General features: G+C 39.5%; 1 protein-coding gene across 3 annotated transcripts in view; it reads right to left on the bottom strand.

Moving 5' to 3' along the window:
- Positions 1-12060, bottom strand: part of sash1a (SAM and SH3 domain containing 1a) — a 332277-nt gene extending 320217 nt beyond the window's left edge. For 2 of the 3 annotated variants that reach the window (XM_022665489.2, XM_022665493.2), the window contains exon 1: positions 10785-12060. In XM_022665489.2, the coding sequence (XP_022521210.2) occupies positions 10785-11261 (477 nt within the window). In that variant the 5' untranslated portion in view covers positions 11262-12060. The remainder of the gene's footprint in view (positions 1-10784) is intronic. The other variant, XM_007255656.4, reaches the window with a different exon arrangement.
- Positions 12061-12952: the final 892 nt, after the last annotated feature.

Here is a 12952-nt window from a genome sequence, read left to right as displayed (position 1 = left end):
CATATACTGACCTAAATTCTAGCAACACACACACACACAAAATTGTGTGCCAGTGGCTATGCTTGTGTGTGGCAGGGGGGAAGGGATGTTCAGTATGTGCATGCTTCCCTGTCAATTGTTTGATGATTCAGTAGAGGCATGATTCAGCAGACGGCAGGCTCCAATGTCCTGTAGCAGTCAGCCTGTCATATTGGCCAGGCTCCGAACCGGACACACACAACCGCGCACGCACACACTTGCAATTTCCATGGTAAAGAAAAAAAGAAGGGACCAAAGTGTTTTATAGATGTTTCTCCAGGTTGGAGAATGAATTTGTAAATCGATCTCCCTGTGTTTTTTCTCCGTGGTTGCCATTCAGAACACCTGGATTTCATTTTAAGCTGAGTCTACAGACCCGTGCTCATACCAGCCTATGAGCTTCAACACATTGCATCGTTTCCACGGCAACTGCTCCCCTCTTTCTGCAGTCTGAACAGTAGTGGTGTGACCATCAGCATCCTCATCATCATGGTTCCCCAAGATCTTTGAAGCCATACACAACTTATCTGCACATCATTCACTTATAAACAGTGCTAGCCATGATCACAGAGCTGACCATCTTACTGAATTAATAATACATTATTCAGAATAAATGGTTTCTGCATGCACTGGATCATAGGGAATCATCAAATGTAATTATTTATGCTTCAAGACATTCTTCTCCTCCTTTTACAGATGTTTATACAGATGTCATCATGGAAACATTTACAGGACTCATCTGAAACAGGTTGGCAGCAGCCCACAAGAGAAGAATGAAGAGTTCTTCTTGAAGAGGGACGTCTCTGTGTTGGATGTAGGTAAAGTGAAGAGCACTCATACTGTTCTTCTATTCCTGTAACCTTCCATTATGTCATTACCTCACACGGCTGCACATGATCTAATCACAGGGCTTAGTGTATCTGGAAAATTTAATTACCACAATAGCATACAGTACTGTTCAATAGCCCTAAATCAACACTCTGAACAGTGAAATAAAAAAGGGTTGTATATTAAGATTATACCTTTTACATACACGTTTTAGATATGTCCAGGATTATGTTAAGAGCTAATAATTCAAGTGGGTCTGAGAAACCATAGCATTAAAGGCACATTGATCACGGTCCAAAAAACAACACCCCTAGTGATAACACAATGCATTTTTGTTTGCTTGTTTTTCTTTTTTTTTTTATCTATTAATCTGCCTTCTATTTCCACCCATGAACACAATAATATGACTTACTTTAAACTGTTTTGAGAATGGACAAGTGCATTTGTTGTTCAAGTTCCTTCTAATGCTCTGAAGTAAGTTAATTCGCCATTTGTAACAGTAAGACTTAAGATTTGACCAAATCTTGAGTAGAAAAATATATTTCTAGAAATGGATAAAATAAATGAAAAGAAAAAAACAATACAATAAATGATAAAAAAGTAAAATATTATTGTAAACTCCAGCAAACCACAGTAGGAACTATTGTCCACAAATGGCAAAAACGTGGAACAGTGGTGAACCTTTCCAGCAGTGTCCAACTGATCAAAATTACCCCAAGAGCGCAGCAAGGACTCATCCAAGTGTTCACAAAAAAACCCACAACAACATCCAAAGAACTGCAGGCCTCACTTGCCTCAGTTAAGGTTAATGACTAAACCATAGGAAATAGATTTGGTAAAAATGGCCTGTATGGCAGAGTGCCAGGACAAAAAAACACTGCTGAGCAAAAAGAACATTAAGGCATATCTCAATTTTGCCAGATCTTGATGATCCACAAGACTTTTGGGAAAATACTATGTGGACTGACAAGACAAAACTTTTTAAAAGGTGTGTGTGGCAAAACATTTGGTATAAAATTAACACCACATTTCAGAAAAAGAACATTACATCTACAGTAAAACATGGTGGTGGATGTGTGAGGGTCTGGGGTCGTTTTGCTGCTTCAGGACCTGGAATACTTGCTGTGATAAATGGTACCATGAATTCCCCTTTTTAGCATAAAGCCCTGAAGTAGAATGTCTGGCCATCTGTTTGTGACCTCAAGCTGAAACAAACATGGGTTCTGCAGCAGGACAATGATCCAGAACACACCATCAAGTCCAACCTCTGAATGGCTGAAGAAAAACAAAGTGAAGACTTTGGAGTGGCCTAGTCAAAGTCCTGACCTGAATCCTATTGAGATGCTGTGGCATGACCTTAAAAAGGTGGTTCATGCTCAAAATCCATAAGCGCTAAGTGTGTATTTCTGTCTGTGTGTGTGTGTGACTGTGGGTTGAACAAAAGGGGTTTATCCACAAACATATTCTACCTCGTGAAAGATGGGATTAGCAAGTATTCTACCAATGCACCTTCACATATGCTGCATTGCTGTCATTGTTATGTGAGACATGGGGTTTGTCACTAATGCGTATCAAATGTCTTTTGACAGAGATGGACATAAACACTTCACACAGCTGTTATGAGGTCTATATGTAGCATTGCACAGTAAAACATGATCCCACATAGTAATATCCATTTTAGAATACTCTTTATGGAGGGGTTACCTCAACAATATATTGTTGTATCATAATACTGAGATTTACTTGACTAGGAGTTTCCCTCAACCTATCTACTTTTGTAGTACTGAATTTACACTGAACCATGTGTTACTGTAGCTCAATATTTAGTTTAAGTTTTCCCACATAGTGCTCCATCACAACACTAGGTTCAACAAGTTATGCATTACTGTTTCTCAGAGCTGGGTTTAATATTGACATTCTAGTGCTCTCTCAACACTGGATTTTACTTTGATCAATGTATTAATGTAGCACAATATAAAATACTGAAAATTAGAAAACTGTATTGTTTGTCAAACTGCATATTAAACAGTAGATTTGATGTATGCAATTCTATGTAGTATTCTACTGTAGTACATGTTATTTCCTGTCCCTCCCATCACTTCCTTGTTTACTGAAATATATATTTAATCAAGGGAATTAATAAAAACATTGGGGTAAATAACAAAAATACAGAATCATTACGTAACTACAAGCGCCAGAAGCATGAAACCGAAACCATGCAGCATTGAACAATATAGCAAGAGCCTCACAATCCTATTTACACACACATGTTCAGTGCTATAGAGATCCCGTAATCCATAATCTCTCATATGCTGGGTCATATGCCTGTATCCCGCCAGTCATGCTGCACTCTCTAATCTACAGCTTCTAAAGGCCAGAAGAGAAAGTGGTACTGGGAATGAAACACATTGTGAAAATTAAACCTCAGGATTCAATCATCCACAGATTTAGCTCGAGGGCCGCGGGGTAGTTTGGTTAAAAAGTGACAGTTTAACAGTGGCTGGGAGAAGGGAGGTGTTGTGATGAAGCAGAGACCAAACAGAAATTAATACATGAATGAGAAGAAAAGAGAGAGAGAGCGCGAGAGAGAGAGAGAGAGAGAGATCTTAGGTGACCTACTAAGAGCTCATGGATTGCCTGGGGGAGCGAAAGAAAATTACATAATGAAAAGGTTGAGCAAAAATGAAATGAAATTGGAAATTGAATTTAAACTCCCACTCGCTTTCTTACCACCTCCTTTTCTCTCTCCCTTCCACCTCCCTTTCTTGCCACTATTGTGCTGTGTGGACACATGTGTGAAAAGTAGTTTATGATGAGACTTCTGGTCATACAGTAGTTATTTATAGTAATAAGTCAGTTTCTGAATGCATTATTGGGAACACCTGAAAAATAGGCACCTATTTGAAGCCACATCAACACTATATGGACAAACATATTTAAACACCTACACATAACATCTAGGGAAATGTTAATGAATTCTTTTTTTTTTAATTTCCTCTAAAACTCTCCAGCTATTGATTCAGCAGAACAATGGTGAATTTTATGTGCGTTGCTCCTCAGTACTTGGCAACCCCACCCTGTAACTTTGTGGCTACATGTGGAATATATTGGAGGGGAAAAATATTGACTTATTAAGGTGGCATTCTATTATTGTTCCACACTGGAGTTTAGATCCATTAATTTTTTCTCTAATGTTTGTAAAGGTAGAGTGAATGGCTAGGTGCTTAAAAATAACTGATTGATACTTTTACCGTTAAAGCTACAGTAACATTTAAAATAAACCTAAGGACCCAGACCACACAGGTGGCCATGGCTAACTCACATGTGATTCTGGCAAAGATGAATCTAAAATTTCAAATGAAGCATTGATCTTGTGAACATGTGCGTTGGTTTAGGAGCATGAAGTGCTCAGACAAATATAGGATACAGTTCACATCAAAATAGAAAGAAAGATCTGGCAGTAAATCTGCTGTAAAACTCAGACTAGGTGTGTCCCAATAATTTTGCCCATATTGTACCTCCAACTCTGACATATGCTCTCTTTGTATTGATGACTGTTTTTCAGAACATGTTTCAAGGACTACAAGACAAATCACAAGGGCAAAGAAAACCATGTGTATTTAAGGGCTATTTTAACCATTTTGGTGATTTGTAGAGATATTATGGTCAACAGCACACTGCACACCAAATGCATATAATTTAAGTACCCAAAACGCCTATTGTGTGCATGGCCAGTCTGACCCCAAGGAGGATTAAGCCAGGACTTATGTGTCTTGTCTCTGCTCTGCTCAGATAGAGCCCAGCTTTTACAGCCATTCCCATAATCAGTGTCTGTATGTGTGTGTGTGTGCATGCTGCGTTGTGAAACAGGGAGAAGCATTGCGGGTATTTATTGTTCCCTGAAGAGCCCTTGTGGCATAACAGACAGGCATGTGAGCGGACAGCCGCTGCATGGACTTTCAGACAAGTGCTACTCTTTATGGGCTATTTAGAGCGCAGCAATAAACAATAAGAGCAATCATCCATTTGTAAATAAACAGACCCTCGCCATAAACAAAAACAGACTGCATGTTTAGAAGTCAAAAGCGCATTCTGCATTTGAATACAAAGACCAACTGCTTTCATATGAAAGTCTGGATACAGTTTAACTAAAGATGAAAAGGAAAATTTTAAACTCTAAACTAAATCTTGCTGGTATGCACCGGTATAGAATTTCTGGTCTGATACAGATATCTGCAGAGAAACCAACAATTTTCATACTTCAGGTGAACATTCAATATCCACATAGTTTTAAACAGGCATGTTTTAGGGACAAAGCCCATTTCTCCACCTACATCCTCTTAATGGGCTGACCACTAAAGAATACTGAAATCATCATCATGTTTATGAAAGTAGTTTAACCATTTAAATGTGGTAAACTGTAATCAGAAAGGAGAAAATCCTCAAACAGGCTGTGACATTACATTAATGAATGATTGATATAATTGGCTCCAAAGTGTGCTCAGAAAAAAAAGTATATTTTCACTGCAATTGTTCTAACTGTTCATAGCCATTCTGTCATTTTGAACAAATCTGGCAGTGCTCTGTTGATTTTATCATCAACATGGCATTTAAATGAGTAGAACTTTCCATGCTTTCCATTAATACTTACTCCAGAGAGGTAAGTATTAACCAGATCACACCTAAAATAAGTTATTATGCTGAAATGATGCTTATTTTATTCTGCCTCCTGAATAAGTGGCAGAATTTTAGGTGTGTGAGTGTGTCAATGTGTGTTGGCTTTCCCCAAGGGAACACTGAAACTATGCAGTACTTTTCAAACCGACCATAAAATGAACATTAATTAGTACAGTCTAGTATGCAAAAATATTCGTAAATTGAGCTACAATGAATCAGATAAAAGGAAATGAAATAATGTCGATGCTTATGTTTTGCAGAGCATTGCTGACTCATGTCAAGCAAACGTTTAGACGTTTGTGTGTGTGTGTGTGTGTGTAGAAGTGTAGAAGGGTGTGGCGAGTTGTGTTTAAAGCACTGCACTCTGATCACAGACCAGGCGACTCCCTCTTCACTGTTTCATCTAGATAATCCACATGGCGCCTTCACCAGCTCACAAACCAAAACAATCGGAAATAATTAAAATGTGCGTTAACTGAGAATCATCATACATCAATTTCCCATCTATATTACAGTCTAGTAAACAGAGTTATGTCATTCTTATGACCTGAACCTCTTGCCTGGTCAGTATGTCAGTGGTGCTTTGCTCAACCTGCTCAACCTATAAAAGGAATTTTACTGAAATAATATTTACTTGCTGTGTGTTAACAACATTTAGCCAAAGTTGGTTATAGTCCCATAACTTTCAGAATGATAAACACAAACAATTATCTAAATACCTCTTTAGTTACAATGGTAATTTGGTTACGGAACATCTCCAGAGTCCTGACACAGGTTCAAAAACAGCATGTTTATTCAGAGAAGACACTGATTTACACCTGAATCACAGAAATATTTCTGTAATTCTATCCGCCACTTAAGAACCCTGCTGGCACAAGCTGTAAGGACGCATGTTAAGAGTGTCTTCGCCTCGGCATGCAGCGTTAATGTGAGGGATGGCAAGCTGCTGCTCACTTCAGACCTGCTCTAAAGCAATGCAATGAATACCAATGACTGACTCAACTGATATTTCTGTAAATGTCATTCTAGAGCATCTAATCAAAACTACACTGATTTAGAAGGGGTGTAACAATTTATTAAATGTTATGATGGGTTGATTTAAAACATTTCTCAAAGCAGTTAAAATAATTTTACTATTGGTATATAAATAGAATAGAATCTTCTATATTTTTGAACAAATATGACCTAAAACAACATCATATTTTCACACAAGTCTTAAAAGTAGATGAAGAGAACTCAGTTAAACAAATGAGACAAAATGTTATATAAGGTAATGTATTTACTGAGGAAAATAAACAAATATTACATGTGAGTGGCAAAAGTCAGGTGTTTTAGGTGTTTTCAACCAATTGCATGACAATCAAGTGTAAGTGGGTAGAGCCTGTTTTATTTAAAGAACAGGGATCTATAAAAATCTGTTTTTCACAACACATGTTTATGAAAGTGTATCATGTCATGAACAAAGGGGATTTCTGAGGACCTCTGGTAAAAGAGTTGTTGATGCTCATCAGGCTGGAAAAGGTTACAAAACCATCTCTTAAAGTTTGAAATCAACCCATTCACAGTCCGACAGATTGTTTCAAGGATTTTATTGTCATTCACATCAAATGTGGTACATCAGATGGAACAAAACTGTATTCTTAAGGTCCAGTTACACCCGAAAGAGCAATTGTAAAAATAGATAAATATAAAAATGAAATAATAAGTACATTAAAAAAAAATAGTACAAAAAGGTAAAGATAATGATACGATTATGATAATGTACAAAGGAAAAAAAAACTTTTACAACAAAATATGTAATATTGGATTTCCTCAATAAATAAATGATAAAGTATATATTTTTCTCTCATTAATAGGGTTCTCTTCTACTTTTCTAACTTTATTTATGCTGTTTTAGATCATATTCAACTTTCAAGAACCAATGTATTTGGCAGTCTACATTGTACCCATACGTCATAGCTTTAAACATTACAATGACATGTACATCACCTAATGTTGCATCTTGCCTTTTTGCAGTCCTTTTGGCAGTGTGGTACAGGTTTTGTTTAATGGCTGGTTTGATTTTCTGGATTGTGGGTTCAAAGACTGTGGCTCTAAAAAGAAATATCAGTCGAGTCCTTCAAGGTCTCAGATGGAAATACATGGACCTGCGTGTTTTAGCAGGACAGACTCCCTCTCTGTACCACACATACTTGCCATATACAGTGGTGTGAAAAAGTGTTTTGTCAGGCAGGTCCTATTTAAGTGATTTCTTGATTGAGAATAGGTGTGGCAATACTCAGACCTGGGTGTGGCTGGAGAAATTTAACTCAGGTGTGATCAACTAGTTATATTATGCAAGTTTGGATTTTTTCCCATTTTGTGTTTACTTGTGTTTAAGTGTGATGATCTGAAACATTTAGGAGTGACAAACATACAAAAAAAAAAATCATGAAGGGGCAAAAACACTATATTAACCACCGTAGAAGTGTTTATTCACTTGGAAAATCATCTTCTAATGATACAACTAATGTTCCATACGGGATAGGTTTATTAAAAGGCATAAAAAGCTTATTGTTGAGCGATTTGTAAATGTAAATGTGTTTTAAGAAATTAATTGTCAATTCTGGACAGACCTACTCAGTAAAAAAAAAAATTAGAGTTGAAAGTACAGTTACTATGAAGTTACTATGAAAAACAGTACAGTTACTATGAAAAACATTTATACAAGAAATAGTGTTTACATCATTCAAAGCTCTTTTTATTGGTGTGTAGTATTATTTTAATAAATAATTGTCATGTTAAACACCATTAAACACATCCACAGGCTGGCTGAGGGTGTCCAGAACACATTTGGGAGCCAGTTTTGTTCTTTAAACTACTTCACAAAATGTCTGCACAGTCCTGTGTAAACATTTTTCTGGGAAAATCATGTGACAAATTTCTCTCTAGTGCCCCTTTCAACATAAAGAGTGTTTTAAGAAGACATGCTCTCACCTTTTAGCACTTATGGTGATAAAATTGGTCCAAGTGTCAGATAAGGCTTCATTCAGCCTTCATAAGTGAGACGCGATCTTGGGTACAAAAATATGATGTCTCACATCTTAGTCCCAACAGAGAGAATAATAAAAATAATAATCCTAATAGTTATAGTTAAAATGCCTCTGGGCTTTTTTTTAGGATTTTCAGGGAAGCCAAATGAATTGAAGCTACAACATGAAATTGGAAAATGTACATTTTAAAAACAATTTTTTATCAATTAACTTAATCATTATAAATGGTAGTTTGTGCAGATAACTAACATGCATATCGTTGCCACACCATTCACTCAACCCCTCAAAAAAATGACCACACTCAGTGTCAAGTGGACTTAAGTATGAATCAGCTGCTGGAAAAAATGCAATTGTCAGAGTCAGAGACGAGACAGAGTACTTCCTGAGCTGTCTAACTGATGCAAGCCAGACAGTATCATTTAGTCTAGACAATTTTTGTTTACATAGAATGGAGAAACCGAAAAGACCTAGGCTTTAAAACATTTTTCCAAAAAGTCTGTTTTCGAAATAACTGACAAGAATGTAATCGGACCAAGGTTTCTGACTGTCAGCTACCACTGAGAATTCCCTCAGTAGAGGAACTCTTAATTGCAGCATTTCTCAGCTCCAATCTTGTCCCACCTACAGTTTTCCTGATTCAGCTCATGAAGCCCTTGATAATTAGCTGTATGACTCAGGTGCGGGAAAAACATGCTATGCAGTGTAGGTGGGCCTTCCATAAAGAAACTCAACTCTGTGTTCCCTTGTGCATATTACATGACAGTATGAAAGAGCAGGCCTAGACTACACCTAAGATTAAAGTGCACCCACAATTTAACTGATTACATCACTTTCACTCTTTCAAAATGCAGCTAACAGTAATAATGTATTCCACACCACACTCACACACATGCACAGCTGTGTCTGCTCTCTTAGGCCAGGTTATTACAGTACCTGGTGCTCAAACATTAGACACGTTTGCCTACTGCTTGATGCACTATTTTTTCTGAAGTACTGCCAGAAATAAAGTATGCTAGTTTTGATACTAATGTCAGCTTAAAAGCAGCATTATGCAAAAATGTGCATTTCTTTCTCCTGGGCTCTGCCTACACTCTGAAGAGTTCACACATTGAGACACTAAAAAGGGATACATATGTATCTATGGAGAAACTAAGAGATAGATAACTGTCAGTGAAAGTGAAAAAGACATGCAGTGCAATATAGAAGCTGATGCAATAGAACAATATTAAACAATTTTACTGACTCATGGGGTTGGCTCATTTTATTCAGCATTACACAGTTTCACAAGTGCTGTGCTTCACAAAAGTTACAAAATGCAGTTAGCAATTCGGATCAGCCAAGATTAAGACATTATTTTTCCTACTATAAGACAAAGGAGCATGAAATCACTTTAAAGCCACTATTTTAAGGTAAAATTGCTATATAGTGTTGCTTTCCCATGGCCTGTGGAGTATTTCACAAACCAGAATTTCTCATCATAGCGGGATAACCTAAGTGCAACAGTGTTAACCAGATTTAACCTCAGCTCTTGCTGCAAGCTAACAAATAGTCCTACACTGGTTAAAATGAGTGTTAGAGAAAATTCATCCATCAACTCTTGAAAGGGTGCATTGTCCAAAAGAACATGATTTTAAAGCCCTGGACTAAAATGATCAGATATTACTCTTAAATAGTCAAGTGGGGATAAAAATTAACTCTTTCACGGTAAGGGGAACAAGAAAGAGTGAATAAGAAAGCAGAATTCTTAAAATGGATAACATTCTGTGGTCAGCATAAATACTAAGCATAAAGGATTGCTTAGTAGTGCTAACCAGACTTAACCTCCTCTCCTGCTGCAATAGGTCACAAGCCTGGTTCTGGAGAACGTCTGTCCTATACATTCTAGAGTTTATCCCATTCTAATGTACTTTACATAATCTAACTTATAAGCAAACTAACATAAATCTTTCATAAGAGATCATTCAGAAAATGTGGAAAGAGGGTGACAATGAACACACTCATGACAGGGGGACTCCTGGATCATAGAGAGGAACTGTCTGACTGAGAATTTTGGAAGTGGACAACTTGAACCCAGGGTGAGGTCTGCCCAACAGGACTAGAAAAGTTTTGAACTCTACTCTATTGGACAGATTTGACGTTGACTTGGGGTTTAACTCTTCCAGCTAGTAAACTGAAGAAATGCATTGTTTTTTTTTTTTTTCAAACAACTTGCAAGCGGACAAGTCTTACCTTTTTTGAGTAGGGTGGCCTGGCGAGGTTAATCCCGTCTCTGACCAGCTTGTCCCTGATCATGATCTTCAGCTTGAGTTTGGGGTAGATCACCAGCTCCCGGCGGTGGTGCCCCAGGGTCCGGTTCCTCGGTGCCCCTCCGCGGGCCGCGCTGCTGCTGCTCTCCTCCGTCCACGACCTGGATCCACGCAACCTGGACTCCAAGGAGAGCGCTGGGGCGGGAGGCATGGGCTCCAGGGTGAAGTAGAGCCCGGAGGCAGCCTCCCTGTCCTCCTCCTTCAGCCGCCGCACCGCCTCGTGGATCCTCCGCCGGTGGTGCGGCGCGAACACGCCGATAGCATCCAGGTCCGGCTCGCCGATCTGTTTACACACCTCCAGGTCGTCGTAGCCGTTGTCCACGAACGCCTCGACATACTGACACAGCTGGAGTGTCTTCAGCCACTCGTACACGATGCTGGGGCCGCTGTTCATCATCATTGTGTCCGTGTGCAGTGAGTGATACACTGCGAGTCGGTCTACAGCAGCTGTCAGGACTCGAGTTCAGCAGCCTGAGCGCGGGGTTAAGAAGAAGAGGAGGTGTGGAGCTCACCTTCTCCTCTCACTCCTCCACCTCCACATCTCAGCACACAGTCTACAGCAGCTCCACACACTCACAACAAACTCCTCCACACTGCTCACAGAGAGCGCACAGGTAAAAGAGAGGGAGAAACACAGAGAGAGAGAGAGAGAGAGACAGAGAGAGAGAGAGATGGCAGTATCGTTACCGCTGCACACACGGTCAGCTTGGCGGCGGTTCCCCCCAGTGTTTCTGTTCAGGCGGATTAAATGGTTAAACTTCACCGGAACCCCACGCTGAAGGACGGGACCGGGCTCACACACTGACTCGGGAACGCCTTCCTCGCTCGCCCCCGCCGCTCCATCTCTGTGACAGCGCAGCGGTGTGAGGTGAATAACGCCTGAACAGTCCTAACGAAACGCAGTTAAACGTTGGTGAACACTCCGCCGTTGTCAGGACACGCGGTTGCTAACTCTGGCGAGTCTCGCGCGCGTGCTCCGCGTGTTTAGCTATAGCACGAGCGCTGTGGATAACCTCAGCCGTTCAAACCGACGCGCGGCACTGTCTGCGTGTCTTCAGTACACCGAGCCCTTCAGCTCTGTTATGTTTGTCTGATTATTAACAGTGAGGATCACACCGGAGCAGAACCGAGCCGCCACGCGCTCAACGGCGCTTATTAAACCCTGCACGCGGGCTACTGTATACTCCCCCAGCTGACTGCTGCGCTTCAGCCCGTCTCGCTCACCTTCGCGCCCCCCTGCGTTTCACCACAGAGCACGTGCTTGAAGACTGAGGGGCTTTAACGGTGGGCGTTTCTTAAAGTGTCAAGTTCAAAACGGTGTTTCACAAGATTTTGCTGTTCGCCGCCTCAGATTATCTGATTACTTTGCAAGCAATAGCTTTTCCCCACAGGTACACGTTTATTTGCTGCTGCTCAAATATATCCTATACAGACAGAAATTAAGCAAGAGCCACCCACCACACCCCCCAATGTGGGTCTGTACCAGCATTTCAACCTCAAGTTAAAACGTCACATCTCCAAAATTACAACTTTACAGCAGACGTGGGAAATATCTTTCAACTTTTCATATGAAATTTTAAGTTTGGAGCATTTGTGTTGATCTTCGTACAATTTCTGGACACCATATAATTATGATGCAATTGAAAAAATAATTAGACTCACATTATGTCAGAAATGTGATGATACAAGGCTTTTTGAACATCATCAATTTAAAACAAGAAACAGAGGCAAGCCTAAACAATAGGGATGCTCTTTATCTGGGAAATGTAGACCCTGCTGGTAAAGATTACATGCCTTGCTTTTAAAGCTGTTAAGGTGTAGACTATAGATTAGGTTTACTAGTTTTTAGATGTGAAGGGCCAGCGGCAATATGGAATGGTGGAATTCCATTATCAGGAACAGAACAAGTCTTCTTTGAGCCTGACAAACATATTCATACCACTGTAACGTTACATTGTAACACTGCTTACCTACAATTATTTTTCAAACAAAGACACAAACACACATGGAATAGATCAACATTAGCTAAACTATTAAAAACATTACCTCTTGTCACGGAAGCTTGGAAAAACAGTCCTTGTGTATGTTAGT

Source organism: Astyanax mexicanus, chromosome 1, assembly GCF_023375975.1.
Source record: "Astyanax mexicanus isolate ESR-SI-001 chromosome 1, AstMex3_surface, whole genome shotgun sequence".
NCBI classification, from domain to species: Eukaryota; Metazoa; Chordata; class Actinopteri; order Characiformes; family Acestrorhamphidae; genus Astyanax; species Astyanax mexicanus.
The sequence above is the reverse complement of the archived record's forward strand: the minus strand, read 5'-3'. Positions and strand labels throughout refer to the sequence as shown.